Genomic DNA, 27254 nt, shown 5'->3' with positions numbered 1-27254 from the left:
GTAATTCCGATAACTTAAATAATTTAAAAGATTCTTCTAAATCACCAATGAAGGATTCAACTGGATATGTATCAGTGCCATTAAATTCAGAAACAGTTTCTAAGATATCACGAAAATGTAGGGAAATATTGCTAGGCATTATAATGTTTTCATCCACTAAGTTATTTATGGGAGGTGATTCTGACCGAACAGAATTAACATGATCATTTTTATCAGAATCATAAACACTTCCGTTTTCAGATAACTCATCATCGTCATCAGTTTCGGATTTTAAAAGCTTAAAATCACAAAGACTATTCAATATTAAATCACAGTTTTTGTCAGGATTTGAATCATAATTAAGATGTAACAAATTACGCACAGAAATAAAATCATTTGCAGTAAGAGTTTTAAGTAATTTTTGTTTTGTTTCTTCAATATTAAAATCAGATGGAAAACCACAAAAGTTACGCAATCTAGCTCTATTTTTTCGATCACCCAAAGTTCCAAACACAATTTGATGTAAAAGTTTAATTGATTTAGTAGGCCCAGTCTTTAAAGAATTTGAAATTTTAGGAATAGAATTTAAGGTTGTCATCTTAATTCACAGTATCGCAGAACACTATTCTTAGAAATAACAATGTGGAAATAATCGAAACAAAACTTACTTCTTTTCTTTTGTAATATTCATCATGATTCTTCCTAGGCTCATCGCGGCCTGACCGCCCAAATCTGTAGTATCGGTACTTACTGTCTAGGAATATGATGTTTGTAAACTTACTTCTAAGGTGGCTGTCTAGGGGCTAATAAACTAGTCCGATTTATGTAAAACTTGAATATTTAATGAAACATGAATAGTTGCAACAAACTACAAAGTAATTACATACGTAGAAGGAAATAGATGAATTTATATAGATGATATATACAGATAAAGAGAATCGACTGTCTTTTTCATGTAAACATCTTTCAGTCGCGTCATCGTCTTAATGGCGGAATCGTCTGACTTCCATCATCGAAAAAAGTAAAAGATTTATTCTCACAGCTTGTCGCGTCATCCGATTATAATGAACGATGCCATCCCACAAATATTTATTCGTATTTGTGTTGTAATGATTAACCTAATTGGTTTTTACCAAATGAATTATTGCAAGAGTTTCAGTTCAGAGACACTCTTTTCAAATAAACAGTTGTTGACTATTTTACGAAATCATTACTATAGTACATATATTATTTTTCACTCTTACCAGAACCACAAATTACAAGGGAAAAACCATTTTTCTTACCTCGTCTCAGCCAGACTCTTCCAAGCTGAAGTAACATCTGCATCAGCTTACCTAATAATGATTCATATTTCACTACAATATTTATCCTAACAAAGACTATTTATCATCATACGTGTTGCAGGGTATTATGAGGAAAGAAGATTAATAGAACACTGTTATACAATATATGTATTAAAACTCCATGAAGATTGCTTCTATCAAGCTTATACTTTGATTATTACAAGATGAAACCAAGGCTTAACGCAAAATATTGCATATGTGCTTTATTTTTTTTATCGCAATGGTTTATTAATCCGAAAAGATTATTTTTCTTTTAATTCCGGCTGCACTCTCTAGTCTCTAAATGATTATTATTCCTTCCCAAACTTTTTATTATGTTTGGGCTTTCTTTCTTACTCTGCACTAAAATAGAATTAATTTCTTTGTCAGCTAAAATGAATACTTATCTGTGAACAAAAATATTGGTTATTAGTCCCAAAATTATTAATATTAAATATATAAATTTTTTATATCTTTATTCTTTCCTGTGATTTCGTGTTTGATTCTGGAGTTTAACATTGCTTAATTCAGGGTTCCCCAAACTTTGTTTCGTTACCCGGTTGGTTTTATATACGTATTTCTTTCGTGACCCTGTCGAAATAGTTATGTCTTATGGGTAAACTGAACAAATTTTAATGTTAAAATAATTTTCCTTTTACGTGAATCTAACAAAAGTGCATATAAAAATGTAAAGTAAAATCATTTTAATGATAATCGTGATGCTGTTTACTGTTAATTAAAGCTTTCAGGTCTACAGGAAAAGATGACAAATTTATTCTTAATTGTGTTTCAACATCTAATCTGTTTCTGTTTTTATATTTTAAAATATAAGCTTCAAGAATGTTGTTTCACATTTGTAAATTGTAAGAAAAGACATTTGAAATTTAATTGACTTCGACAAAAATCTATTAATTTGAACCAAAAATGAATACTTTTGATGACAAGATAGCCAAAAATCTATTAATGGTAGTTTGTTAAACCTGTCTTTAAGCGTTGTATTACAAGACATTTCAATTATATTTTCTACATCTGAATCCAGCTATCCTGTCTCTATTTCTATATTAATTCTGAAAAGTATTTTTGTTATGAAATAGGAGAAAATATTCATATTCTTTCAATCATATCAGAAGTTCCTTGATAGCATATGAAATTTCAATCAAACGTGGAATTAATATGATATTCTTTCTATGAAGCGGCCACAAAGAGAGCTTTTCATCACAGCTTCCACGTTTTCTTGAATTTAAATACAGTTATATTTTTACCTGGTAACGGAAGATTTCATTTATTTAAAATATCGAAAATGAAAGAAAGTTAAGACAATTTCATTAACATCAATTAACATTACTAAAACTGTCTTTAAGTTCAAGCATTTCATCTCGAACAGTTGGGGGATATTTGTTTAAAAAAATTAAACTCCTTCTTTAATTTTCAATAACCTCTTTCAAACTCTCTCTGGATAAACATCATACGTTTCAGTATAAAACATTTCATCTTCACTAACTTTGTCTTTACATTATTGAATTACCTGGAATTCAATGCACGATGAACTTTATAAATTTAATACACTTTTGTGTAGCACTTTGTGGAAACAATGAAATTTTTATGTATGTGTAATTTTTAATCTTTTCTTTGTGAGCTGCAGTGCAACCATCCACATTCCAGTGCCATGACCTTTATTTCTATAAAAACGCCTTGCACAGACCCTGTCATTGCGCAAGCACCATCGCTACTCAATCCCAAGCAATTTTTCCAGACATTATATCATTTTGATTGATATCAGTAACAATCAAGTTAAATTTTTTCTGCTGTAGTTCTTGTAGTCGGTGATTTGCAAAACAGAAATTCTCCATTAGAAATATTCTCAAAATTATATAGAGAAAAACATTTGCATTCTTTTAAGCGGACTTTAACAGTTTCTTCTTTCTTCTATTTCTACGATTTTATGGTTCTCTGCGTTATAGGAGACACATGACATATTTATCTGGTTTTTCTCCTTTTATCACACATACGAGAAGCAAGCATTGTTATCGCTGAAACACTTAACTTTTCGCAACTATGTGCGAATATCCAGTTTCAGCAATTAACTTGAATATTTCATTAAAAACTCATTATTTCGTAAGTTCATAATTCCATTTTCAATATTTCATAAACCAGCATTTCAGCAATTAACTTGAATATTCCATTAAATATTCATTATTTCATAATTTATTTTTCAATATTTCATAAACCACATTGTCAGACAAAGCTCCGTGTGAAAAATTCGAAGATGTAGTCTATTCGCTAGCTATTAATTATTTCTTCTTATTTATAAGGAAATCTATTGGCTTGTTGTAGTTCGTATACTTCAAGCGCAGCTTCAATACTGAAAGTCTCGGGAATTCATTTGATAAGGCATAACATAATATTATAACATAATTGGTTTTCATGAGCACCTTTCATGAAACCACGTTTTATGTAGTTGCCAGAATACTACTTAATCCAAGATGCTTCTTCCTTCTTCTTAGATATACAAAATAGACAGCATCTCATAAGACCATCTGTTAGAAACATTCTTGCAATTAGTACTTGCTTGAACATCGTTTAACTGTCTATTATGTCGGCTACTGACGAGCCATACCTTTGACCAATACTTAGCTGCAGCGGAATGGCAGCAGCGTATTCTACTATCGTAAAACAGTGATATGTGAAACCGTAACTTGTAATAAACCTGCGTTTCTCTGTAAACAAATTTGTGTTTTTATTACTCTTATGAAGGGTATTTTTTCTTGCCACATAACTTGAGACTCGGCAAGTTTATTTACTGAAAATGAATGATGTAATTTCCAATACATTATGGCTTCCTAGCGACAGGATGCTGTTTCCAAACATGGGAAAGATCATTAAATCGAAGAAGTCATTCACGCAGTTTATAAATTAGATACATAAAGACATCAGCAAAGAGAATCCCGATGGTGTTATCGAAGTGAAGTCAACATTTCTGGTTTTACAGAAGAAATCTTAAGCTTTGCAAGATTTGAATAGTTAAGTAATGGATGAGATAATAGAACGGAAGAACGAGGACTTGAAAACAAATGAAAGCCCGTTGAATAGTATTTAAGTAACTATTTTAAGGCTAAGAAAATTTTAGATAAACATATAAAGAAACTGATGTTGATAATGTAGCAAATTTTTCTGATAGTGTAAATATTTCGCAAAAACGTAACCTAAAAATTCCAGGATATTAAAGGAAGTTTGTTGTTTGATTCTTTGATTAAGAAAGTACTTGAAGATGATAATATATTTCCTGTAGATAAATTCCAGTATCTTATCAAATCAACTGTGATAAATTTTTGCTGAAGGAATTCAGTAGATAGTTGTCCCGCGACTGCAGATAATAATCCGTAGGTAATAGAAGCCTCAACATTAAGAGTTGGCCAAACGGTTTCTTAATAGAAGAAATTCTACATTACGGAATTTATTAGGGTGCTACTTTGGAAGACGTGATAGACGGGCGCACAGAATTTTGGCGAAAAGAAATTAGGCTTCGCGGTAGATGGTAATCGATACGAATTATGGTCCCCCATTGCTGAACCAATGATCTATGGTAACCCATAATTTGAACGCTGTAGCGTTTGACGTCATTTAATATTTAAAATAATGCGTTTAATAAGCATAAATCCTGTGTTTCAAATATTAATTACAGCTATTAAATTTTAAAAATAGATTTAATTTTGCATTCTTATTTGAAATACTAATTTTGTTATACATGATATTTTAAATAATTTTATGCTGTGCCTGATGTAATCATTGATGTCATTTTATTTTTAAAATAACGTGCTTTAATATTATATATATATATATATATTTTCCAATGGCAGATTGTGAACAGTTACAGTGTAACACAGTCCATTAACCTATGCAAGGCCGGATGTGGTGGCCTCTTTATTATGGAGGCACCTAATAGATGGGCCACCATCGCCTACATTGAAGAGGACGGACAATTACAACCATGCCTTCTCCGGCATTCGAACCCAGGCCCTATGGTATCGCAGTCAGGCTTCCCTTACCACTATACCGACTGGGCGGCGTTTTAATATATGCAAATATAGCGTTTTAATCTGTATAAAATGCTTTAAATATTATTTATAGATGTTAAATATTAAAATACGATTTAATTTTGCATTTTATTTGAAAAACTGATTAAAATTATTTAATTTTTTATGATTATTTGATCGCTGATTGGCTACAGGATATTTGTTCATTACCGCACTATTTTAGAAATTTTGTTCTATTATTCGCACATACATTTTCAGAGTTTGTTTATTATGTATTTTACTCGAGATATTTGTATAGCAGTGGCTACTTCAGCTTTACCTGTGACGTTATTGGAAATTATCATGAATTATTGGTATTGGAATCTAATAACCCTTTTTTGAAACCTTATTTTGTCTAACTTAGATTTCCCAATCAAAGGTTCATTTATTACCTTTACCACGAATTTCGAAATCTTAAAAACAATACCTATTATTGGAAATATTTTTTTTTATTTTTTCAAATATTTTATTTTTTAATTTTTATGATGCATTAATTTGGCTAAAAATTGTTTTATCTATTTTACAATTTTGTTTTTAAAAATTTTCTTCTGCCGTTGCCTTTTCATTTTTAAACTTTTTTCATTGAAATCTAAGTTATGATTTTGAATTTTTTTAAATGGTGGTACTTTCGAACATATGCTTAAATGTTATTAGACACTCGATAAAAACGTAAGTATATATTTTCTTCTACTTTATATATGTGTATTTCATTTTTATTTACTTTATATATGTATATTTCATTTTTATTTACTTTATATATGTATATTTCGTTTTTATTTACTTTATATATGTATATTTCATTTTTATTTACTTTATATATGTATATTTCATTTTTATTTACTTTATATATGTATATTTCATTTTTATTTACTTTATATATGTATATTTCATTTTTATAGAAAAGGAATATATTATTTTCAACAATGTCTGAGCTATTTTTTATTGCCACAGGTGTTTTACACTTAAATAACTGTATTATATAAAATTACTTTATTTCAATTCAAGTTCACTTGGCACTATCCATTGGCACGATGTTTTTAAAGCGGTGTTTTTATTCTAGTTCTTTTCGATTAAAGTAATAATTTAATCTTTCTTTAGTATCTTGTATTTGTAGTAAATGTATTTATTTACAGTCGCCTGCCATCTTGAAAAACGATGTTTTCAATAAAAAATTAATATATTATTTTCAACGATATCACATATTTCCAAAGTTTAGAATATTGTTCTATGCTTAACGCCGTTTATCAGGATGGCAGGCGATTAAAAAAGCTACGCCAACCATTACGTCAAAAAAAATCACAAAAAAAAAAAAAAAAAAAAAAAAAAAAAACGTGCGCTCTTAGTACTCTTATTAGTTCCTTAGTTTTCTTTATTAGTTCGTTAGTCCAAAGTAGTACACTTATTAGTTCAAAATTCCACGACAAATTCTACTTCTTACCTTTCAGCTTTGTATGACAGATTAGAATGTCAATGGAAGGCTTAGAAGTTCTACGTGTATCAGTTGAAATATATAAAGGAGATTCTGTTTCCGTTGGTGGAATTCTGTGTTCTAGAATTGTGTTGTTAAGAATCTGGCAAAAGCAATCACTTGGAGGAGCAGCATAAGATCGCCTTGGGGATTTAATGATACTCATTCGAAACGAAGTAGAAACAGAACAATACTTTTTAGTTGCAGTTTCAAGTTTTAATTTTAGGAATAAATCCTTTAATGAAAACAAAAGAGTAAATTCGAAAGTAAAATAAGAAATGCTGGTGCTATTGATTTATTCGTTATTAAAGAAAATATTTAAGTAATGCATTTTTATTTTGTATTGGTAAACATAGCTTTAATGAATGTTTTAAAGCTGAAAATATGTCACTGACACAAAAGAAAAAATTTTATTCTATAAAAGATATTGTTTTTGACTTTTGAAATCGGGACATAATGCGAAGAACTGTAAATTAGTCTATGTACACGGACAGCTACTTTACAGCTACCACGCTCTCAGTAGTAGTTTCAATAACTCAAGGTATTACTGCAAGGTACCAGGAATAGCAGTCTAGCTTATTCACTTTCTGAATTAGCAATTTTGAGCTACAAAATACTAGGATATAAAGTTCGTAATGCAGTACAGGAAAACAGCATTATTAATGTAGGTATTTACGTACTATACATTTAATTACTCTCACTACTCGTACTTGCTGCTGAAAATACCTTTTATAAATCAGAACCTCAAATAAATTAAAATATTTTAACTACTTTAATTTTATATATCTCTGTAACAGAACAGCAATATGGATTGTATAATGTTCCGCATTTTTGCTGGAACTCTATCTCCTCATGTATATAACGTTAATGGAGTTTTGGGAACATATGGACGCACATTGAAATCATTAAAGATCATGTAAACAGCAAAAAAATAATGTATGAAAACAAGCAATAAGCGTAAATGAGCAATAAACTCCTCATCTAGATTTGTAAAATATGTTCCTCATCTAGATTTGTAAAATATGTTCCTCATCTAGATTTAGTAGAAGCTCAGGGTCTCAATAAATGGTTCAAGTACAGAGTAAGATTGAGAGTAAAGATTTCGTAGCGAATACTTCGGCTAGCTGTAAATGGAGATCTATAAAATGTCGTCAGTTAAGATAAATGTCGAAGACATCTTATTAATTGGAAGTGATAATAAAAACAGTTTATGTAGATCACTTGCGAAAGTCATGGAACCCCAGGCCACAATGTTAAAATTAGAACTGTGCGCGTCAAGACAGCAACGGGCATATTCTATGATCAGTTCAAAGAAATTGTTGGGCGTCCAAATGCTGCTGAAGCAACAGGAAAGGTAAAAGAAATTTGTGTGACTCTACCAAAACAACCTGCACGTGGTCATGAGAGTAAAACTTTCAATACCAATACTGAGCTGTCTCACCTTTTGTTAGCAATGCTCAGCAGCAACGGATTAGCAACAGCGCGTTGTACTCTTGCAAGAGAGTCATATGGAAAATGGTAATTTGTAATGAACTTGTGTTTTTCCGTGAAAAGTTTATCTTTATATTGAGGTTTATGAAGAGAATTTTATGCCACATAAAATTAATCTGTAGAGTTTATTTATTGAAAGTAAACAATTGTAGTTTGCAATATGTTGTTAGTCATCAATAAGAATTATTCCTGTTTGGACATCATTTATTTGTTTATCGGATATTATAGGCACATTTTGTTGTTGTTTTGTTTACCATGTATTCATTGATAATTATGTGTTACACAGTATTATAATTAATATTAAATAAGAGCAAAAATGTGTATGCAGTATCCTAACTAACAAGTAATCTCTGAGAGTGCGAATGTAGCTGTGTCACCGCTATGATGCTGTGCTTCAGTAAAGATTACCCAAGTTTTGGTGGTGCCGCCAATATTATTAAAATAGGAACTAAACGAAGAAATAAATTAATAGGCGATGAATTTCAGTACAATGCTTCATTTATGAAGACACTAAATTACTAAATCTCTAAATTATATAATCTATGGACAAGTTGTAACATGTTACTGTTTTTACGTGTCACGACCAGGCATTTGGGAAACACTCTTTTATTCCTTTTAATTTTTTCTTCATTTGTTTTAGCTACATATCCGTAACTGTGTAAATATATAATCATATAACAAAATATTATCGCATTAATCTTTATGATACATAAGATGTTTTTTTTTTCTCAATTTGACATGGATACAAACATAAAACATTATCTACCAAATGGTGCAACATAAACTTTTAAACGTCTAAAACCGTTCAAATTAATAACGCGATGTAAAAGAAATTTTCAAAAGTGGTGTTCAAGCTTGAGAACTTGCATTTAAACGCGCGCTATAAACACTTAAAATATTGTTGTGGTTTCTTAAATAAAGGGGTGCAGATGCAGAGAATTGGTTAATATTTAAAGTATGCAGGTATATATTATTATTGCTTTGCTTACTGTGAAATTGCTTGAAGTTATAGACATTTAATTTGCATAATTAGCTGATGACTTACTAAAATTATGGGTTCAAGAAAGCTTACGCAGCATTTCGCTTTTATTTTAAATAATTCAGAGTATTTATTATTTAATGAAATATTTTTAAATGTCCTAAAACCCCTGAAATAATTTTAAATCATTCGGCTGCACTAGAATAGTGTAAACTGTTCAATCATTCAATACTCAATCAATCATAGCGAAAACGAAATTGTATTAATTTCATTATTTCGTCAAAAATCGAATCTTTATCTTATATTCTTTAAGATTTATGATTTTCCCTTTGAAGGAAATATATATTTAGTTTTTCTCTTCTGCAACAATGGAAGCAACCTTTCAATTCTTTTAACAAGAAGAATGTAAAAGCCTTTCAACACCCTAGAAGCCATGTGATGCAGATATTTCAGTACCAAAAAAATATTAAAGATTTGTCATTCATGCCATCGACAAGGATATAATAATTTAATTGCCTTCACTTCCAAAAAGACTAATGAATTTTTGCTGTAGGGGTTGTCATTTAAAAGAAATGATCAATTTGCTTCCAAGCAATAATGTCCAAAACAATTTCGTTTCCTCAAAAGGTAATGAATTTACTCACACTCCTTTGGACGTAAATATAATAAAACTGAAAAGCCTTTTAAGACTTATACTTTTTTATTTTTATTTTTTTCATCAATCACAATTTCCAGTTTCTGTATGAGATCTTAATGCCTGTTATTCAATTAATCGATTAGCTTTGCAGACTTTTTTTCTTATATATATTTAAAATATTTGATACTAATTTCTGTAAGAAAAATACTGAATCAAGAAAAACAAGTGATTTATATTTATTTTTATTTCATCCTGCTTAGCATATTTACGATATTATTACTTTAAATAAGCTCAAAGCAAAATTATTAAATAAACAATTAAGACAAGCAAAACCAATGTATTCACCAATAAGATGACAAAATGCATTTGTTAATTAATATCCCAGTTGTAATTTCAATACTAAATATTATTTCCATATGTGATTTTAGTCTCATTTTAATGCTTGGAATAATGGAAAATTGAACTTAATTTTTTCTGATTTAAAAGGCTATTTTACATATATGTAGGTACTTGTATTTGAAAGATAAACACTAGAAGCATTTATTAACGACCTTTAACAGAATTTGATATATGAAACGTTCGACGTTCTATAACAGTAAAAAGCTGCAGTGATGATTTTTTTAATTTTATTTTCTCAGTAAAGTCCATTCATAAATGGATATTGTAATTCATTTCTGACGTTACTCTTATTAATCGCAAATTGCTAAGAAAAATGTTTTAGATGCGGTTTATGAATTAGGGGAATAACACAACCTAAACTAATATTATTACATTAGAAGACACATTAGAAAACAACGGTTCCTTTGGCAAAGAACGTTATTCCGAAAAGAATGAGTTCTTTTATAAATACTTGAAAAAATTTCAGAACTTTTCATTCTTCATAAAGCTGTCACAATTAATTACTCAGTAAAATTACAAATTTTATAGAATGTGATATTATGTTGTAAAAACAATTGTAAACCAAATTTCATGGGACGATACCAGGACATTTTTATGGTGCCTACGTATTAAGGTTCCTTGGTTGCACACCTTGGCAAAATCTGGCGATTTTTTACAGATGAAAAGATAAAAGCTATTTATCGGATGTAGGTTGGTGTTTCCAAAATTTATTGAGTACAGTTTCCCAGAATGGCGATACTTATCGTAAGTTTTTCCCTCATATGCTATTTTTATTTTAAAACAAAGCAGTTTCAAGACTGAATCTGAATTACACTTGGATTCTTGCTTGGTAGTAATAGTACTTTGATTCTTACTTGGTATCTGGAGACGTATGCATAAAATTTGAGCTTTTCTTATAGCCATTTTGAAGGAAATTAGCAACTTCGTTGTTACCGTTTAATTAAATTTACTTCAATGTTGATATTTTATATTATTGTTCAGTTTCTTTGTCAAATAAAGCTGATAATTAACTTAAGGTTGTTATTAAACTTACTTCCGCCCCAGCAATTGTTGGCCGCATTTGGTGTCTCTTTAACGAATCCAAAACTCCAAGATATTTCACTTACACCCTAGATATAAATCTCCAGAGGTTTTGGGTCCATAAGTGAGGTTTATAAAAATGCATTTTTTTATTCAGGCAGATAACACAATAAAAAGAATTCATAAGATTTGGCACAACTGCAAGACTTTTGCTGACATCAGAAATATACTAATATACGTATACAATAATCGACTGATAAACTATATCGGAACCATTTTATTTATCATTTAGTAGCTCAAAAAACTATGGTTCGTCCAAAAGAGAGCCGCTCATACAACTCAGAAGCAGAAGGGAATGAAGCATGATAAAGCTAAACATGGCAGGCTACGAAGAACAAAGATGTGGAATTCGAGCATTTTCGCCAACATCTCAAACATATCTATGATTTATTCCTGTCTCAGACTTGCGCTTAGTAGTCCAATAGTCTGGAAAAGACAACACCATAGATTGAACTCTAAAATGTGTAAAAGCTTATGATACAAGCTACTGCATGACTTATAATCATGATTTTGTATGGTGATTATCAAGGACTGATATATCATCGATCTATATATGATCATCAAATCATGTACTTACGCCTTATGCTTATTCTAGACTTGAGTATCACGATTAGAATAAGGAAAACATATAAAATTGACTTTTACGTATGCAGTTATGTATGTATAATGTAAAATATTTCAGATATGTAATACGTAATGTAATTTAAATGCGTATATTTCTGAAATTGTAATAGATGCGGTCTGAACTGCTAAGCCTTCTATTGGACGGGTCCAGATTTTTCAAGGTGGTACCCACCAAGATGACTAAGCGCTGAAAAACTTTTCCAGGAAAAGTCAGGACAATGGGCATTCTCGGATGCCTCAAAGTCAAAATTTCGACGAACTAAGCGAAAATAATCGAGCTTTCAGCGTTGCTTCAGGTAAATAAAATTCTTACCTGTATTATACTACTCTGACTGGTATGTACAGAATGATATACTAATACCTAATTTGCATAAAATTCCACACTGTGTTTTCACTTTTGTTTTTCATTTTCATAGGTTGAAAAACCTATTTATTTTTGTAAGTTTACTAACTTAAATTTAACATTTTGTATTTATCTTTATAACATTCTAAAGATCATATAAATAATATATGTTTCTATCAAAATATTCAATTTTACAATTTTCCCGTCATTCTTTGAGAAAATGCAAAACGTGCCTTCACTTATGCCCATCATCGTATGCATATAAGTTTGATGACGTATCAAAATTATTCTTTAGAATTGTTGCAAGTTGCCAGTGCATTAGAAATAACACTGCGTGATGTATGCGTTGAAGACATTAGCCAGGCGGGAGATGCCATTAACTGGAAAGCTCCGCAACATAAAGCTGGAGATCGCATTTATCGCCGGCATTTTCCTGTATTTTAATTTCTTCATGATGATATCAACAGACGTAGTGAGATTTAATTCTTTTAGTACTGTAGGACTGTTGAGCGAGGCTCGATTTCCAATTCGCTTACAAAGGCTATTTTTTTCACGTCTAATTATGCAATAGTATTGCTACATTTCACCGATCGCAAGAACTCCTGTTTCTTTTTCATGACCTATTAAATTGCCAGAAAGAATGCTTGTTGAGTTCCAAATCGATCATTTTTTCTTCCGAACGCTGTTTTCCGAGGGCAAAAATTTTGGACGTGATTTCTTTTGAGATTCTATTTAGTTAGTTTTTAAGGGGAGGCACTCAGGGCATTTGCCACCTTCGTTTAACCTTATTTCAATTTTTGAAATTTCTTGTGAGCCGAAAGTTGCTGCCATTTGTGTTGAAAACTTTCGTAGCCTCTTGATAAGCATTATTGAAACTATTGATGAAAAGTTCAGTTGCCTGTTCAGTGCTGTTAGGAGGGATTTTCAGGCAGCAGAGTTTTGAGGGATTACTTATAAGACTATTATGGACACGCTTCCACTCAGTGTGTGCTTTGTTAGTTGGTATAACGTCCTTGGAGACTCTGAGAAAAATCACAACTGGACACATTTAGACATAAATGCATCGTATACACACGTAATACCATGTTAATACTAGTATTATGTAGAGTAATGTCTAGAATATCCAGACTTGTATGTGGCGTAGAAGTTCTGTATGCCGGCTAGTCTGGAACGTAAATTGCAACAAGATATTTTTCGATGAATTAATGAAACACTTCGCCGTTGATATTGGTGCGACGACAGCCCAGTAACTGTGCTTCGAATTAAAATCGCATCTGGTAATAATTGAGGAGGAATAGAAAATGATGGCCGAGAGAGTATTGGCAGTAAATCTGCGTGGCCAGGAATTGTAGATTGCAGCGAAGAACGAAGCTCTACAATTTTGTAGGGACAAGGAGACTTTCACAATTTTAAACCAAGATCTCTATCTGAATCTGCTGAGCAGGATGGGAATATATTATGCATTAATACAAGAGTATTCTTCTCTTGTAATTTAACCGATTAGATGGATACTTGCAAATTTTGATTTTTAGATTTTCCTCGGGTAAAATAGCGTCTTTGAAATAAGGCAGATAAAGACTCGAGCGAGGAATGGACGTTTGCGGACGTGTGCGAGGAAGCTCCTCTGATATCAACATCAAATTCTAGTAACAGCCATCTATTTTCAGTCTTCACTCCACCGAAGCTCCACCTGGAGCTCTTCCGATTATTTGAAGACAAGTTTTGTGTTAGTGCAGTGATTGTGCGCGTTTTCATAGGGGCATAATGAAGTGTCAATTTTCGACCACTTTTTCTGATTAATTCGATTATATCTTTAAGCCGAAGAACTATATCAACAAGATCTTAATAGCCAAGGTAGACCTTTTCATTGCCTTCTTTTTAATTCTAATTTTCTTACAATAGCCCAACTAGATTGCAAATAATATAACTTTTAATTGCCATTTAATTGCAGAAACTTCGGTTTCCCCTATCGGGCTAAGTAGCGGCTCAAGGCTCGTCTTTTCGATCCAACGTTTTCCTGTCCATTATCTCCTTACAATAACAACCCAACCTTCCACAAAGTCAAGGTTCCAATTTGCATGCGCTAACTTATACAGTATCCCTCCTGGACTTTGGCCAGAAATTATCCATGCGGCTTCATTTACATTTTGAACTTGTAATTTGTACTGATAGCTACACCACAGCCCAATATTGTGTTTTGATTCATTGGTCTTAAATTAATCTCCTCACTTCGTACAATACATTAATGTTACAATGTATTAATGATATAATGCATTAATGTTATATTTTAATTCCTGAACGTCATTACCTAATTACAACCTGTCATACTATTTTGTCAATTTCTTTGATATTATAACTATTTTATATTCGATTTAGTTTTAGCATTATCTCGCCTATTTAAATTATTAACCTCTTATTTAAATAGTGTAAATCAATTAGTTAAACTCTTATTATTCAATGTCTAATATAAGAATCTATATTTTTGTGCTTTTAATATTCTGCATTATTTATTAATTATAGTTCTCAAATATTATGCTTATATTATAATTTTAATGTCTACATTATTTAAACATTCTTAGTATATGTTTCACCAGTCTAATTTGAACATCAAAGTAATTACAAACATTGTGCTATAGACTAATTTCATTACAACGTCTTGAGTAAAATTGCAGGTTATTGACCATAAAATTTAAACGCAGAGCATAAATGACTGTGCTTAAAATTTACTAACATACACAGCAAACCTATTTTTCATAATTTCCTACGTTACTCCCGTTTTCCTCTGTGACTCAGTCAGCAGCATTCAACAATATTTATATCTCCTTTTATTCAAGTTATAGTGTCAGCCTAACCAAGTATCAGAATTCCTGCATCAAATTATAGTTAATATGTTAAGATCTCTTCCTATGTAACTCCTCGGCATCAATTGTAGTCTATTTACTTTAAGTTAAATCTATATGATTGTGTCTGATTTTTATAGTACAACGATAGGCTATTTAATTCACCACTGCAGACGATCGCACATCAGGAACAGACACTCAACGTATCAAATTGAAGTATCAGATTGTGTAATCACCGTACTTAATGTGCAACAGATTTCGGTGCTAATTATTGTTGTGACCAGTTTTCAGTGCAACTTACCACTTTCAATCTGAAAATAGCACTTTTGTGTTATTGTGTTCATTTCTTAAGAGCATATAACTTCGACCGAATATGAGTTGAACAATGTGAGTTGTATAAAATCTGTATACTCAGTTGACGTCCTAGAAACATCTCCAGAAGATGAACCTAACCGTAAAGCTGAATCAACATTGCCAAATAATTTGCACTCCGCCCCTCCAAGCTATTATACTGATAGCAAAGTTGATTGCTCCTCAAAAGAAGACAAAGAAGAGTTTGTCAATTATATATTTGAAAAATGCGTAGGTCTCCGAAACACAAAAAAGAAAAACAAGCCCCTTTTCCCAAAAGATCTCTTTGAGGAAATTTATGCGCAGAAGATGAACCTAACCGTAAAGCTGAATCAACATTGCCAAATAATTTGCACTCCGCCCCTCCAAGCTATTATACTGATAGCAAAGTTGATTGCTCCTCAAAAGAAGACAAAGAAGAGTTTGTCAATTATATATTTGAAAAATGCGTAGGTCTCCGAAACACAAAAAAGAAAAACAAGCCCCTTTTCCCAAAAGATCTCTTTGAGGAAATTTATGCGCAGATAGTGGTAATGAAGAACTTGGAAATAAGAGTTCTGACGAACTACCAGCCATTTCCCAATAATTCCCAAAAAGAAGATTATCACAAATTTCACTGCTGCTAACATAGTGACCCAAATAACACAAAAACTGCTGGCTTCAACCCAAATGATACCCAGCAAGAAATGCACGTCAATGTTGCCCAAACAGAGCAGTCGCCAATGTATGCCTAAATTGCGACGAGAAAAATTGGATAGAAACGTCAAAGAAGACCACCACTTCTAATTACACCAAAATACAACAGCTCTAATGTAAATATTCAAGAAGCGTTAGAGAAGATATCCCCAATTTCTAGTCTTGTTATTAAGATTAAAGCAATCACCAAAATTCAAGGGGTAAGTACAACAGTTTCCTGCGAAAACGAGGAAGAAGTCAGGAAATTTCACGAGTCTCTAGACAAAATTCAAGACATCCACGAAAAATTTAATACGAAAATTCTCCATAGAAGAACATCAAAGTGCGCATTTAGTAACATCCCTCACGGGACAACCGCAGAGGAAAGGCATAATATTATAACAGCAAACTTTCCCATAGCAAACAGTGACATTAGAGTAATATTTTAATTAAACGATAAACGAAACAATGCGATAAAATGGATCATTCAATGCTCTCCATTAACATTCAAGTTAATGATGAAAAGAAAACAAATCTTCGGTGGTTGGAGAGAGCACCGAATAACTGAATATTTTAGCATTAGAACGTGGTTTGCATGTCAAGACTTCAACCACTCTACACGAAACAGTCCACACAGACAGTACTGTGTCTTCTGTGGGGGACAGCAGGAGATTAAGTATTGAAAAGTAGAGATGCGAACTTGCATTAACTGCAAAGTTTTCAGTAATGTGAATGACAGCGATTTCAATACAAATCATGCTGCATTCGCGTCGACCTGCCCGATATACCATCGTGAAATAGAAAAGACCAAGGAAAGAATGGAATAAGGTACATCCAACTAAGGAAAAAAAAAGTAGCGAGTCAGCAAAACAATGACTCCTCTCCCTTCAACTTGGCGGAACACCGTTATGATATAGTGCTCGTTCAATAGCTTATTGAACTTATTGCGTAAGAGGTAAAGCTGGCGCTTTTCCTTTAAACTGGAATTTAATCCAACAGCAAGACGAAAATCAAATAAGAGCAGCTATCATGTGCTACAACAAGAATTGGTCCACATCAACAATATTTAGATCTAAAGATTTAATAACAATAGTTTAATAACTTAAACACTTCAAAGGAAGAAGTTCTCATCACCTCCTACTATAGTTCTCCAGCAGAGGAACTGTCTACAAACCTCCCCCAACTAGGTGACAACATCAACAGATTTCACAATTCCCTCCTCATCATTGGAGGAGATTTTAGTGCCCATAACCAAATATGGGGATACTCTCGTACTGACCAAAGGATAATAGAAGCTAAAGATTTTATTAATAGTTAAAATCTAGCATTAATAAATGAAGATTCTGCCCCATCTACATTCGAAACAAGTTCTGGAAAAGGGTGACCCGACTTAACGCTTGCAAATAACGCTTTGGCCCACCGGATCATGGACGGTCATGCAAAATGAAGTAATTTCAGACCACAAATTAATATCATATGCATTTGACACACAGACTGTAGCAATAACAACAAAGCGCTTCAAAACCACAAATAACAGGATCAAAAGATTTGTAAATTTAATCTCCGCAGAAGTTCCTTTAATAAATAAATGAACTCAAAAATTCCACTAATGAAGTTCAGTTAGATGACTTAAATACGAAACCGACCAAATCAATTCAAGTCCACTGTGAAAAATCATTTGACATTAAAAATCCTAGTGATATAAAAAAAAGTTAACTGGTGTACAACTTCACTTTGATCTGAAAGCAATAAAACCAGAGCTTTAAAGAGAAGAATGAAGCAAGCAAAAACAGAAGCAGATTGAAAAGCAGCGTTCCTAATTTCGCCAAAGAGAGAGCTTTCTATGAAAAAGAAATTCAATCAGCAAAAATAAATTGCTGGAAATAATACATATCAAACATCAAAGACCCCTATGGTCCGATTTACAAAATCTGCGCAAACAAAGTTATCAAACCTTCACAACTAAGAATTCCCCATTCAGTTTCATATACCTCAAGGTCAGAAGATGCTAGTACAGCTACAAAATAACAATGTACTGCTAGATAATAATGTAATTTCTGAAAATCAATTAGCACAAAAACATACGTTACAGCACATAATGAATCGTCAAAACTGAGCCGCTAAAGTTTCAACACAACTTTACAACAGTACTTAAATGTAAGCTTTGTAAAAAATATTTTACTATTATATACTTAACTCTGATAGTAAACACTGACGTAAACAGATCATGTATACAAAAATGATTTGTAACGTGGGAACATCACGCCTATTTCTACTGCAATATATAATGTCCTGAAACATGTTGTCTGTATCCATTACAATAGATAACATCTTGAAATATGAACCTGCACAACTATGCATATCGCAATGTATATCATGTAATTTAATCCATTTTACTCGAGATAATTTAATGCTGAGAGGTAGGAGTGATGTTGATGCCGTCAGTGGTGGCAGTACTTGTAGTGCTCGCTGTAGTCACAATTTCCATCACGACTCTAGAAATGATGTCAGAATTTTGTTAGTTTTCTAGTTAGTGTGTGGGGCTAATACCTACTTACTTAGGGTAAATATTAGGTGGCCCCCTCACTTTTACGTAATGTAACATAATAATAAGAGAGATATCAGTATCATTATGAAGAACAAAATCTCGAATTTCATCCATCCGACATGCGACTCGTTGAGGCTCTTAGCATTCCAAACTTCTAATGGGAGCACAGCTACTGGAAAAATAGTCATTGTAGTGTTGTGGTAGAGTAATAGGAGAACGTGATTTTTCACAAGTTATATAATTTAATCGGTAAAATAAAGAAACGTGTAAAGCCTCGACCAAAGCTTTTAAATCCTGGAAGACTGAGACTTGTTGTGTTCCCTCTACTACTACCTTCCTATATTTTGAGACCATGTAACAGCAGCAGCATAGAATTTATTTATAGCAATTCTGTCCGAACTTTTCCTGGTAAATGAGTTTTCAGAGTGAGGTATGGGGAATTTTATACAACACCTGTAATTAGCAGCTTGTTCTGATTTACAATTCGGACACTTTGGCTTGTTTGTTGAAAGCTCAATACAGTCTTCTGAGAAACGTTATATGCCATCCTTCACACAACGAGGGCTATATTATCAGCCGGCTTGGGTATAATGAAAAGCTTGACACCGATAGCACTGCACCTTCGAAGTGTTTCAACTTTTATTTTAGGGAAAATTAAGTTGTTAAATTTAAAGATTTCTTTGGAAGTGATATACCTAGAAAGAGTTACAAGAAACATAAGAAGATTAGTATATTCTATATCTTATCAGATGGTTTGTTCTATGCACAGTGAAGCCTCTCTCCGTCAGTTCATCAGTAATGCGTTGCACCCGAGTTTCATTGGGAAGACTTTGCCAAACTACTTGAAATACGACAGATTCTCAGTATCATTATCAAAATCTCGAATTTCATCCATGTGACATGCGACTCCTCGGGTCTCTCAGCATTCTAAACTATCATCCTAATAAAAGCCAAGCTACTGGAAAACATTTTGTTCTCTGGGAGAGTATATGAGTGATATTTCATGCCTTTGCTACCAAGAAAAGTAGAAAACGAATTGTGGGTTTCAGTTTTAACACTTCCAGTTAAAGATAACTCTGGACTTACCGTTTATGTCGATATTTGCATCCGTATTCTCGTAGCGTTTTCCAGGTGTATCTGTTGCTCTGAATTGAAATTGGGGGTTTTAGTGGATTTTTTAGAATATTCAAACTCTTCGATATCCCTGTCGTTATACTGGTCAGCATGATTTATATTAGCTGTTTCCTTCACTCTATTCCTGTCCTTTGGAATCATGACAGACAAGAGACGGGCTTGATGTGAGTGTCTCCATCTTCTTGCTTTCTGATATATCAGCTTCGCCTAGGTTTTTGCGAATAGCGCTAGAATCTGGCCCGTGTCTATACCCAGGTGCTCACTCAGTTCTGCGGAACTATTAGATATAGAAACATCAGCAGTATTAGGATCATATTTTGTAAGGTTTCTCTACGCTTTTTCTTGTTGGTAAATTATAGTAAACATTTTTTGACTTATTTATTTCTCCGGCAATTATCCCTTACTCTGGGTTAGATTAAATTGAATAACGCTTTTCATCAATGGAGACTAAACATTTTTGGCGAAACTCCAGATCCGCCTCTATAGCCTTCAGAGAAAGCGTACTGATTTTATTTTAACTTAGCCTTTTATTTCTAAAGCCGGAAGTGAAGGATTATTATACTAAACAGATTACATAAGAAACCATGATGAATTTTTCATATTTTCGTTTTTGAATATTTTACAAACTAGCTTTCATCGCAGCTTAAAATTCCTTTTGGCATTATTTCTTTGTTACAAAGAGAATTTCTGACTTGTTTTGAAAATTATATATATAAAATATATGCAAATATTAAAAGAGAAAAGTATATATTTAGTGATAGTAAAAAGAATATATTTTAAAATTATCTATTTTGAAAAAGAGATCTCGAATTCTACAGCATATTCCATGGACCATGGGAAATTATAAAACATTTAAAATATATGCATAAGTACTATATATAAACATTTGGTAGTTAATTGGGGCGAATGGAAAACGTATTTTATTGTAACCATTGCAAAATATATTCACACTTTATACCTCATGATGAAAGAAAAAGAAGAAAACATAGAATTCCATACTAATACTTTGTGAGTTTCATAACTGAACTATCTTGTAGACTGTTGAATTTAAGAAAAAAACTTAAATTTGTTTTGATGAAATTATAATTAAAATTATGTGACGTAAAGATGAGAGCCTTTCGTGTCTGAAATATTTGTAGAGAAACTATAACACAGAATAAATGTATTAAATTAATAGTATTTTTTGTAATGAGAACACATTATTGTATGAAAAAGAGAAAAGAAATTGATTTAAAATTAGTACTGGTTAGATTAAACATTCAAAACGAGAAAGGAGGTCCTATTGGTTTTACATAAACCTTCCAAATATGGTTATTGAGACCAAGAGAAAAAACTAGAGCAGTTCAAAACAGCAAAATTGAATCCATAGATGGTAGTTTAAAAAAAGAGGAAAAAAGCATACATTAAATAGTTAAACATATTCCATTAAATGACTTCATACGTAAATATTTGGGAATTTCTTGCATACATTAAACCATTTATGTTATGCACTTTCATTATGATTCGTCTATGAACTGCACTACTAATAAAAGATTGTAGCAGCATTTTATATACATTAGTATATATATCAGCAATTAAATCTCATATAAAACTGATTATACAAGACTTAGGGATTGATGTAAAATATTATATTTGGAGCATTTTATCAAATTTTAAGCGTTTAATTTTACAAAGTTATTAAATTACCGAGATTTTCCTTTAAAAACTTCTTTTCTGTATTATTTACAAGCTGCCATTATCCAAAATCGTACAAGCATTTTAACATTTTATTCAAAACAAGAAATACTACTTCTTCTAAACGGAATTAATATAGGCTGCGTTCTTTATATGAGCAGATATTTGCTAAATTGAAACTTAGTTCTTGACAGATATTTGCCAATTCAAAACTCAACTGTTTCTTCGTTATTGTCTTCTTATGCGATTCTTATACATAGTGATATAAAGAAGCAGCAGCGAATACCTCTTAACGGAATAAGGAAAGGAATGCGTGCCAGAGGTTGTTATTTCAGATCTGGTTGATGTTCTAAGCAGCAACCATCTACTTACAATCATATAATATTCGGCATTGATCGAGATAAGCGTTATTCGGTTCAAGATCGCTGGAGATAATAGACGTTCCTAACCTTTCTGACGGAAATGGCTTTCCTTATCTGAGACAGAAGTTGCAAATCGATTATTCTGAACCGTATTGAGAAAAGTGGAAGATAATAATGTAGCAAGAATACATGAGATGCCAGTGCAGATTTATCTTTACTACACTTTCAAGATATTCTAGACTAACAGATGATGATAGTCTTATAAATATATATATTCCTGAAAAGTGATTCTTTTGGCTAGATAATATGTAGCTTAAGAAATGTTTTAGATCACGTATGCTGGTAATAATTATGATGCTAATAAAAAATAAATATACTTGTATGTATAAAACAATAATAAAAGTAAAGCTATTGCAGCTGAATATGAAGAATAACGGTTTAACGCCTTGACTTAGATTAAAAAATTCCTTAAAGCTTTAAAATTAAAATGTAGTCCATTGTTTTTTTTTGATACCCAAATAAACGAAATCCTCGATTTTATTAGTATAGCGGAAAATACGTAAAAATAGCATTCAATTATATCGGATTTAATAAACGGAGCTCCTGGATCTATAGAGTTCTTAAATCATACGTTTTGCAAAAAATAATATTTTATGCATACACAAATTTTAAAGCTTGTTATCTCAAATAATGCAAAAAGATTTGTTAATTGTAAAATCATTCGCAACGAAGACAGCAAATTGAATTATTGAAGTTATGGAGTACGTTTTAAGAATCCAGGTCAGATCATCCAGATCAAGATCATTCAAACACGATCATCTAGAAATTGGAGGACGTGCAAAAGCAAATTTCTTCTTAAAAAGACTAAGTCATGCAATTTGTCTCTAAATCTGCGAAACTCCAGGCATCATTGCAATTGAAAAAAGATTTCCTAATTATATTCCTTAGCGCAAATATATCAAGTTCATGTGTAAGGGTTGAATTTATAGCTTATTAGCTTCAGCGTTGTCTTCTCTGTTTGTAAGGGTATTTGCATTACAGCATAATCTGAATATATGATTCTGCACTTTTGCGCATATATAACTGGCCATTAGTATTTGCATAATTCCTATACATTCTTGTTAACGTAATTGTAAACTTTTCTTACTGAATGTGATGCTTAGATTCATGATGAATCTGATACAGTTCTTAGATATTTACCCTGATTTCATCTTTACATCTGTACCTATATTTATACCCTGCCAGTATTGTATTTGTATGTCCAACTTACAGTGTAATAATATAATAGCAGTGCTCCCAACGTAATACAACGTATACTTTCCCTCGTTGTTCCTGTCCTTCTTGCAGTATTCTTCAGTTAAATCCGAAGGATATTGCACTGTATCTAGTTCGTTTTTATTTATTTCTTTTATTCCATCAACGGATCTAAAATGGACTGATGAGCTCCTAATCCAAAGGACAAACTGTTCTTCCGATGGCGAAAAGAAAGAAAAAAAAAAAAAAGAAAGGCATCATTGAAGCTGCAGCATCCTGTAATGTAGAGTTGAAATAAGCTAAAAAATGGGTCCTTTGCAGAAATTTATGGACGCTGAAGACAACATGGAACTTCAGATATAAAGGCTTGTCACTTGGAAGGTTTCTGAATTGACTGTAGAACTGCTATCTGCAATTCGCGAAAGATATGACAGATATATTGCACGAACGAGATATCTTGCATAAATTTAGGTTCGCTGGTGTAATCATCACAGTTGGACTATTTTTCGTTTTTGAGTTTCTTTGCCCGCAACTGAATAATTCATATTTGTATTATTGTGGTCGCATTCAGTTCAGTATGCGGAGTGTTTTCATGGGAAGGTAATTATTTTAATTATAGTATTTCCAAGAAATGGTATGACTGCTGGGTTTTTTGAAGAGGCTATCTGGTTATAATAGAGAACAAACAATGTTTCAATTCTTACCAGCAGCTATCTATTAAGATGCAGACGATCTGAAGTAATGAGAATAGGTTTACTCCTTATTTTAATATAGCACCCACATTTACAATTGAATACCAGAAAAAAAGTTGTTATTACGCGATTAAATAATCCATCAAATGACGTACATCAAACAAACAAAATAAGGGATAGGGATGATTATGATTTGTCCAGCAGGCAGCTTAGCTTTGAATATATATATATATATATATATATATATATTAGAACAAATTACTAGCTTAATTGGCAATAGCTCTTTAAATTCCCTAATTGTAATTTAAATATAATTCCTTCCAAAGCATGCACACTGCGTTACTGACACTATTCTTTCTTTGCAGCAAATCACATTGCGAAAGATTTTGCTCAGTCATCATTTAAGATTCAAACAAAGAATTTCTGGTCTATAAATACCACTGCAGGCAATCACGCATCTTCTTTCGCTGCTTGCTCTGCGTGAATAACCCATGTCTCTTCGTTTGGCTGAATCCTATGTTCCTTAAAATGTAAGCTGTGAATATAAAATAGCAGGGCGCTTACAGCACTGCGAGCGTTCAATCAAGGATCATTGTTCTTCAATCAAGAATGTGTCCTAAGAAATTAAAGATGCTATTGAAAAGATGTATCAAGATAGTCCAAGAGTAAATTACACATTGGATTCGGCACGTTTGTCTGCAACGCATCAATCCATCTATGCAGTTCCAAGCTATCTGCTAACTCTGACCCCCCCCCCCGACTGCTGCACAACTGATTTCACCTTCCGCCAAAACTGCAACATCGCACATGCATAAATTTAAAGAAAGGAATTCGAAAAATATTTGCACAAATTTTAATTAAATTCTTATTTATTTCTTCAATATTTTAAACAAATTACATAAAGACAACCCAAAAATTATATAATTAGAATCTGAATAATATAATTAGTTATTATGCGCGTATCAAGCTCAGGAATTTTATGAAATAGTACAACAAGTTTCACAAATAATTGGAGCATGCAATTTCATCACAAAGAAGTTGCAATAGTATATACAAATATTGGATCATCTATTTCTGCAACATCGACGTAATGCGATTCTGAGACAAAATTAATGAGGTAAATATTTACATGTTACACAAAAAAAGACGCAGAATTCCTAAAACTTCTAAGATTCTTATAATTTAGTGCATCATTTATAAAGTATAATATGTGTATGGATTAGGTATGTCTGATTCCTTATTATTCGTTTTCTTTTCATCTAAGCTAATTCTGAAATTTTATTCATTAAACTAAAGTGAAAAAAAATGAAGAAACAGGGCCAAACAGATGAAGCAAAGTTGAACAAATAAAGGAAACGAAGTAAGGAAACATTTAGTACAAATAAATTCCTGCTTAATAAAAGAAGCGAAGATGTTAGCTTGAAATAACAATGTTCAGGATTGGATTTTCTTTTTGTTAGAATATCTTTAATTTTTCTGTCTTTAAAAAATTTATTTTACCAGTCAAAGAAATAGCATATCTCTTATTTAAATGAATATTATTTACCATACTAAGGTGTTAATTATCAATTTTTTGGGTTGAAAGAATTCAGGCCCTTTTTGTCTAAAAGTTGTAAGTTTGTTATAATCTTGTTAGTAACATTATTATTATTAGTTTATTAATAAACATGTCGTTATTTTTAATAAATGCATTTTTTAATTATCCCATACTTGCTTTTACTTATTCGTCACTTATCCAACCCTGACACAAATACTAAAATTTTAAAACACAAGAATTTCTTTGCGCTCTTATTTATGAATGCTGTCTATCGTATAAACTACACGCATTTTCCTAGGAAACTATTTTATTTTGCACAAGAATTTATTTACGTTTATGTATACTAATATGTTATTTTTGTTATGTTTGTATACATTTCTGCGTTATTTTTGCATAAGAATTTGAGTTTAATGCTTCTGATAAAATTAATCAGATGAGAAATGAAGAATAAGTTATTCGCAATTTTGCAGCTGTTAGTTTCATTGAACATTTATGACATCCGCATTATTTACATGGCCTTTATTTCTCTTTATAACATTAAATAATATTTGTTTAATTAATGATGTAATAGGGGGACCGGAAAGTAATTTCTCTTTCTTACATTAAATTCAAACGAATAAATTTTTAACAAGTTTTTTAATTGTTAATGAATAATATAAAAACCCTCGTTATCAATAACCTTTTGCCATATAGTGTTCAGATTTTCAATCCCTGATCGATAAAAATCAATTGCTCGAGATGGCATTTTGGATACCATCTAAATTTTCAATTTTTTTGGGCCACTGAGAAAATGTTGTAGGAAACAGACTAATAGAAATCCGAGGGTGCGATATCAGGCGAGAATGGTGAGTGAGGCAGTACCTCCTACTCCAATTCATTAATTTTTTCCAGTGTTTGTCTTGCATTGTTGTGTTGCAGCATGACGCCTTTTCTGTTGACAATCGCCGGACAGTTTTCAATTAAAGATCGGTTCACTCGATTCAATTTGTCACAATAAAGGTCTGCATTATTAGTTTGTCCAGGTTTCAGTAATCCAAAATGCACCAAACACACGGAAGCGTCTTTTTGGGATGTAAACCCTTTGTAACCCCTATTTATACTGCCTTTTGGATACTGGATTTTCATATAGGACATATTTTTTGTCTCCTGTAATCAAACGATCAAAAAACGGTTCTGTATGGTGCCGTTGAAGCAATCCGTTGCGTGTGATTGATCGGTTGGCTTAGTTCTCTTTGGACAGATTATGGGGGACCTAAACACCTGCTTTGCTTATTTTTCCAATGTGCCTTAAATGTTCTTGGATGGCCAACTAAGGTTGGTTAAGGGTGTTTGACAGTTTCTTGATTGTTTTACACGGATTTGCTTTCACTTCTGCCCTTAGCATGTCGTTGTCTAATGTTGTTGGTCTTCCTGATCGATAGAGTCAAAGAGATCAAAATTACCGGACATAAACTTGGAAAACCATCTTTGGCATTTACGAACGTCTAATGCACGTGGATAAATATAGCAAATGTTTTTGGTCGCAACTGTTGCGTTACTACCCTTGCGAAACTCAGAAAGCATACAATACCGGAAGTACTCTCCTGGTATTGTGCTGGCCATCCCTCCGAGCGTTACAGGTTTAGCCCTGAAATTTCAAAGTTCCTCAAAATGTCATGAATAAGTGATATTTTCTTGATTTTAATTAAAAAATGACTCTTTCATTTTGTACCTTGATTCCTTTTCTTCAGATATACATCCAAACTGAAACCATATACATTAAAAGCTAGCAGAAATTTTCATGTGTAATGAA

The 27254-nt window shown here is 32.1% G+C and overlaps 1 protein-coding gene across 1 annotated transcript in view; it reads right to left on the bottom strand.

Annotated features, from left to right (window-relative positions):
* Positions 1 to 7008, bottom strand: part of LOC118198089 (uncharacterized) — a 357202-nt gene extending 350194 nt beyond the window's left edge. Inside the window, exons 1-2 of the mRNA XM_085819674.1 lie at positions 6813 to 7008; positions 1263 to 1313 (exon numbers count right to left, since the gene is read on the bottom strand). Of these exons, the coding sequence (XP_085675800.1) occupies positions 1263 to 1313; positions 6813 to 7008 (247 nt within the window). The remainder of the gene's footprint in view (positions 1 to 1262; positions 1314 to 6812) is intronic.
* Between the last annotated feature and the right edge of the window lie 20246 nt (positions 7009 to 27254).

Source organism: Stegodyphus dumicola, chromosome 6 (genome assembly GCF_044657685.1).
Source record: "Stegodyphus dumicola isolate Sdum_Otavi_A_Nest chromosome 6, ASM4465768v1".
NCBI classification, from domain to species: Eukaryota; Metazoa; Arthropoda; class Arachnida; order Araneae; family Eresidae; genus Stegodyphus; species Stegodyphus dumicola.
This window is presented reverse-complemented; position numbering and strand designations above follow the sequence as displayed.